General features: G+C 35.5%; 1 protein-coding gene across 2 annotated transcripts in view; it reads right to left on the reverse strand.

Moving 5' to 3' along the window:
* The window catches only part of LOC117168834 (protein arginine N-methyltransferase 7), a 228,998-nt gene extending 227,202 nt beyond the window's left edge, over positions 1-1,796 (reverse strand). The window contains exon 1 of one of the 2 annotated variants that reach the window (XR_004466560.1): positions 1,531-1,796. Coding sequence is in view for 1 of the 2 variants with exons in the window: in XM_033354683.1 (XP_033210574.1) it covers positions 1,531-1,764 (234 nt within the window). In the remaining variant the exon portion in view is untranslated. The remainder of the gene's footprint in view (positions 1-1,530) is intronic. The other variant, XM_033354683.1, reaches the window with a different exon arrangement.
* Between the last annotated feature and the right edge of the window lie 4,714 nt (positions 1,797-6,510).

Below are 6,510 nucleotides of genomic sequence, written 5' to 3' on the forward strand. Positions count from 1 at the left end.
GCAGAATCCCTGTGGCTGGTTACAGAAATAATTTTAATTAAACCCTTAACCCTTTCCAGATCGGTAACTTTTGTTAAATTTCATGCTAGTTGTGTTGGGTAGGAACGCATCCCAGTAATTTGTTACAGAAATAATTTTTGGTTGAACCCATAACCCTTTCCAAAGTCTCGTGGTGGGCAGGAACGCACCTCTGTGACCGGATACAGAAGTAATGTTGTTCAAACTCCTACCCCTTCCCAACACAGGATGCCGCCCCTGTAACCGGAAACAGAAATAATGCTGTTCAAACCCCCACCCATCACCAACGTATCGTCAGGGGAGACACCCCTGCGAATGATAACAGAAAAAATTTTGGTCAAACCCCTACTCTTTTCCAAAGTGTCGTGGGTAGATTCTTGAAGAATTCATGAAATAAAAAATTGTTTATTTTGAAATTTTTTTAGTTTAATACTATTTAACTCTTGACGCTTAAAAATTATAATAATATAGTGGTACAATGTTTTCAGTTTTGAATTTCAAACCATACTTTTCAAAAAGTTTTAATTCAAAGCTGTTTAATTTTTATTGTATTGATCTATAGTTATTTTACAAACGCTCTAAATAATTTCCTTATCTAATCCTCTCCTGATCGTTCTCTATCTGAAATTGTTCAATTCGTATAGTTGAAAATGAATTACCTTATAATTTAAGTTTGAAATAAAAAATTCGTAGTGGCTACCTTGCCGGTTCCGGTGCTAAAAATGGCTCTTACACTTATTTAAATTGATCAACAATAATAATAACAGAAAGATAATAATAAAACAGAAGGGGGAAGAAGGATTTTGCAACTTGTTTAGCTCGAAATGTAGTTATTTTCGAGTTTCGACTTGAAGAGTTTTGAAGTTAGGTTATTACCTTATTTGATCAATAATGGTTCAAAGATGCAGTAAAGCCTTTTTCAGCTCGCCCTTAAAAAACACGTCCTACGACTGGTCACAAAACTGATCGGTCACGTCTCGAACCCCTTTTCCAGATCGCTCTTAAAAAAAAAAACAAGTGCTAACGACTGATCACAGAAAAGTGATGGGTCACATCTCGAACTCCTTTTTCGTAACTTTTAAGAATTGAAAACAATACAAAGTTGCAAAAATCTTTTTGCCACTTCTGTTGTATTAATACTATTATTATTTTTTAGCAATTTAAATACGTTTGAGACATTTTTAGCACCGGCGGAATAGAAAATTAAGATTTGGAAAAATGCGCCAGAAGAGAACATTTAAATCCGGAAAAATAATAATAATAAATATTTATTGAGTTCATAAACAGAAAATGTGTACGTGGCAGTCAGAGATGACATACGAGCGCGAAAATTATTTTCATTTAAAGGCATTTAAATCTAGAAGCTGTAAAATCTTCCTCAAATTACGATTCTGAAGAATTATTTCGTTTCCTAGCTCGATTTGTTGGAGGTATATTTTCCATTTTAATATAAAATTAAAAATAGATATTTCTTTGTAAAATCACTTTCAATATGAAAGAATATATACTTACTTCCCAGGCAATGAATGTAGGCGTTATATTTTTCATACGCTTTTGGTTCTTCGTTGAACCAATTAACCATAACGGTTTTTCCACATGTGACTGTTGAAGGTTATAATTTTCAAACTGCAATAATGAGACAATTTCTCTCTCTTTATCAGCGAGGTATGACACGCGCGCGTGTGTGACAATTGCACTCGATGGCATTGTTTCAGAACGTGAAAAAAACGTAAGCAAAAAAAACATCCGGCAAGGAATAACGATACCATGAGGCAACATACAATATGGAAACGATGCGCATACGCGTCCGACGACCAGGATCAAATTCGGATCAGCAAGATCGTAGTTGATTGTCACGGTGTGGCCTGTTTGCGAATTAAAATGTTCGTCAACGCACTCTAGGGAGCGCGGCAAGAAACTCCAGATTCAATTTGAATCTTAGGTAACGCGTAAATACGAAAACCTGAAAAGATGTTTCAAGTATTAGAAACCTCGTATATAAGCCTAGGTAAAATGCAGACTACTAATGATATAAGATGATTATACGTAATGCGATGCTCTCACACTGTTCTAAAGTTAGGTTGAGTTTGTTTGGACTTCGACGCAGTACATAATAAATTGCGTCTTAAAGTGAAGTGTTTATTTACGTAGTGAGTCATAGGTCTAAATTTAGTATCATTAATGAGTGTGTGGCGCCAGTTAGGCCGGATGTAAAATAAACTTTGGACTTGTTTATACTTTTGTTTGTTTACATGCTTCAATCATCGAGTGACTCATTTAATGACTCATATCCTGTAGGCGGAGCGAAGTGACCTACTTTCTTATTGGTTAGTTTATAGAAAAATTCCATGATTTCAACAATGTAATTGGTTCTTCGCCGAAGAGAGGGAATAAGTCTACTCTCATTTGTAGATTATAAAAAAGCATGCACAGCTAAAAAAGGGCAGATTTGTTTGTCTATTAGTTCGATAGCACGACTTTGAATCTGTGACTTTGAACTTAGATAATTCTGTGATTGTTTTTAATAAATAAAAGTTAAAGCTCCTGTGAACAAATCAAAATAATAACTGTTAAATAAATCTAATGATTCAGTGAACCTAAATATTGGTGTCATTATTTCAAATGTGACCTAGTTTTGTGGTAATGGTTTCCACCATTCAACGGCAGTAATTCGAACTCCCTTAAAACAAATCAACAAATAGCTACAACGGAATGAAGTTCGACAGTAAATCCTGGGACGTAACATTGGTGTCAGAAGTGGGATACTGCACCGCAAACTATGTCACTGACATTTAACATTGAGTGTACGCGTCTGATCAAATACGAACTGTTCTACTAGTTTTTTGTTGTGCGTGTAATTCAACTATCGCTCAAGACTGAATTATCGACAGAGTAGAGCGATAATGTTTTAAATTTGAAAACTCTTCGTAAAAGTGAAGTGCAAGGACAAAGAAGTGGATACAGGTGCAAGTGTGAATTTGATCAATATAAATATTTTAGGTCCGCAAATAAGTGTTAATTCGAAAATCATTCACAATTTTGTAGGAATTGGCCTTGACATGATTCCAACGGAGGCGAAGTGAAAATGTTTGTAAAAGGGATCCTCACACCTTTTCAAGTATTATTAAAGAATTTTCCTATTCAGCAGAGTAGGCTTTTAGGTGTTCCCTTTTTTAAGCAGCATGGAGCAATATTAAACTTTGTAGATGAGTATATGCATTTGGGAGACGACTGTTTTCCATGTATCACACATGCTAATATAAAATTAGAGGCACGGACTAGAAAAATGGTAACATTGCCTATAAAAGTTTCCAATTTAAAGAAAGGATATATTAATATAATTCAATATAGGCCTGACACCTATACTGGCGAAGTTTTAGTGTCGAATATTGCGAATTCAGTTAGAATTTTTGTAATAAATTCATCAGATAAGGATGTAGAATTGACCGTGCCTCTTCTTGAGTTAGAAAAATGTGAAGTACTTTCTCCTTTAGTTCGGAATGCCAAGGAATCAGAAATGAACATCCTATTAACATCAAGCAATATAGAAATCCTCCTACCCATAAAGAAGTAATTCGGTGTCAGACTGAAAATCTACTTAAAGACGAAATAATTCAGCCTTCAAATTCCCCTTATAATGCGCCTGCAATAATTGTACCTAAACCTGATGATGCAATAGGTAATAAGTGATGGCGAATGGTCATTGATTACCTTGCGATAAATGAGCGAACCGTTCAGGATGCTTACCCTTTACCTAATATTACGAACATTCTGGATCAGCTCGACATAAAATTGCTTATTTAGGGCATATAATTACCCGTGATGGTGTCAAGCCGAATCCAAAAAAAATTGAGTACAGTTATCTAATTGTGTATAAGCCTAGTATAAAGAATGCCAATGCCGACGCACTCTCTCGAAACCCTTGCGATAACGTTAACGGTATTTTGTCTACTGAGTTGGGGTTAGTTGGTGAGACCACGGTGGTGCACGACCAGGATTTCAACGGCATATCCCCTGCCCATGAAGATAAAACCGACGATCCGGATGGGCAGACAATGCATGTGTTCCCTACCGAGAAGAATCTTTGAGTATATACTAAAAATTCTTTAGGCCAAAGAAGCTTAGAGAAATTCTCCGCAGGCACTCAGGTAGATATTTTTAAAGGTCCAGGAAGCTCTTTTAAATGGTCTGAAGGCTTTAAAATATCCTTTCCGAAATTGAAATAAGAATACGATCATAAATAAAAATCAGAGAGGCTATCTCATTAGAGTAGCCGACACTCAAGGGTCCTTTGTTAAGCTTTCGAATTAAAATTTAGAAGTAGATTTTTTTAAATTTCATAGTTAACAGCCTATAACATAATAATTCGGAATCTACGGATTTCGATGACTTCAGATATCTAACTTTTTTTTTAATGCTTAAAATTGGAATTAATAAAACGTTTCTCGTAAATGGAATGAGATACGCCAAAAAAGACAACATTTTTGAATTCAACTAGAAAATTGTATATCAGTATATAAGTTATAATTATAAATAAGTATAATGAAAAAATTCATCAATTAAAAAAAAGTGTTAATAATTTGAAGAGAAGTTTCAAAAGAGAGAGCGGATTAGCCACGACCAACTACTGTAAATAACTCTGCCCGCCCGATACGTGACGAATACAAAAGGAGCATTATATTACCGTCGCACCACTCTTAAAACGGCCACTAAAAGTATCTTGAAATGGACCCAAATCTCTCAAACTATCTCCGAGACTATTTTGTTTCAAATCGACTTTGTTTATAGACTCAAATGGGCTAAGCTATTTCGCTAAAGAACACTCAGAGATTTCTTTCGGTAGGGTTATTAAACAACGGGATCCCACAGGCTGAAGATCTGTACGCTGCGTTTACAGATCAAGCGGGCTCGAACATTGGGACGAAGTCCGTCCTAGGCAAACAGACTCTCCTCGAGGTGGTTAAGGCCTGTGTTGTAGAACCATGTAGGAGCTCGGATCTTACTCTGCAAGGTACAAGCAATTACGCGTCCGGGTGCAATGGGCAGGACAACACCAGCAACGTTTTGACAATCACAGATGTTTGCGTGATCAACAGTAAAGACACGCTTACAATGGGCACTGGTCACGTGGTTCATTTTATCTCAGCAGATGGAAATCTCGAACCAGAAATAAGCAAAAAGTTAATACAAAACAACTTAATTAATGTTCAAAGTTTACAAAATGAAAATCTCCGGGTTGGAGAGGTAGTTGTGTTTTTTCAAAACAATCGTTACATATTCCATGTAATTATACAGGCTCAATTTGAAGATAAGACTTATCTTAACGTTATTTTGGGAGCTTTGCTGGCTCTTCGAAAAGCAATGAAACCCCTTAAAGTTCAGACAGTCAAAGTTTCAAAAACAGGAAACAATTTGGGTGAAATATCTTGGCCATGAATTGAGAAAATCTTTCGACAACATTTTCTTGGAACTGGTATGAAAACTGATGCAGAAGTTTGTTAAGTTGTGTAAAAACTGTCAAAGACATAAATTAATCAGAACACGAACTCGGCAACCAATGATCATCACAGACACACCCAAAGAACCGTTTGATAAAATTCAAATAGATATGGTAGAACCTCTTCCTACAACTCCTCGAGGTCATAATCATATTTTAACGATTCAGTGTAATTTTTCAAGATACGCCGATGTGATTCCCTTATGTAAAATTGATTCTGTTACTATAGCGAATGCAATTGCCGAACAATTTATTTATCTCTATGGATGTCCGTAAGTAATTCATACTGATCAAGGAAAAAATTTCACAAGCAAAGTTTTACAAACCTTTTGTAAAATCTTCAATATTGAACAAATCCAATCCACAGCTTATCATCCACAATCATTGGGCTTTCTGGAAAGAAGCCATCAGACCCTTTGTAGAGTATTTGAGACAGTTTGGAAATGTACAAAACTGGGATGAGTGGCTCCGTTATGCTATTTTCTCATATAATACCCAGGTGCACGAAGCTACAGGTTTTACACCTTATTCTTTAGTATTTGGTAAGGAGGCCAATATTCCAACTAGTTTTTCCAAAGATTTATCCAAGATTACGTATGCAAAGTATCTTCAGGTTTTTTTTCATAAATTAGATGATTCACAGAGGTTGGCCCATGAACGAATAGAGTTAGCTAAAAGAAAATATAAATTATATTATGATCGCACATCACATCCTCAAAGTTTCCGTGTAGGAAGCAAGATAGCCCTAAAGGTAGAAATCAGAAACGATAAGAAATTTGATCCTTTCTTTGAAGGACAATATGTTATAGAAAAATTGATTGGAGAAGCTAATGCTCAAATTAGGGACGAAAAAACGAATAAACTCAAAGTCGTTAATTTAGATAAGCTTCAATTAGTGGCTCATCCTCTTCAAAAATAAAGGGAGTAAAATTTAAAAATGAAAACTGCAAATAAAATCCTCAAAAATGGAACTAAAAAAAAAGGAAAAAATACCT

This window comes from Belonocnema kinseyi, chromosome 3, assembly GCF_010883055.1.
Source record: "Belonocnema kinseyi isolate 2016_QV_RU_SX_M_011 chromosome 3, B_treatae_v1, whole genome shotgun sequence".
Taxonomy (NCBI): domain Eukaryota; kingdom Metazoa; phylum Arthropoda; class Insecta; order Hymenoptera; family Cynipidae; genus Belonocnema; species Belonocnema kinseyi.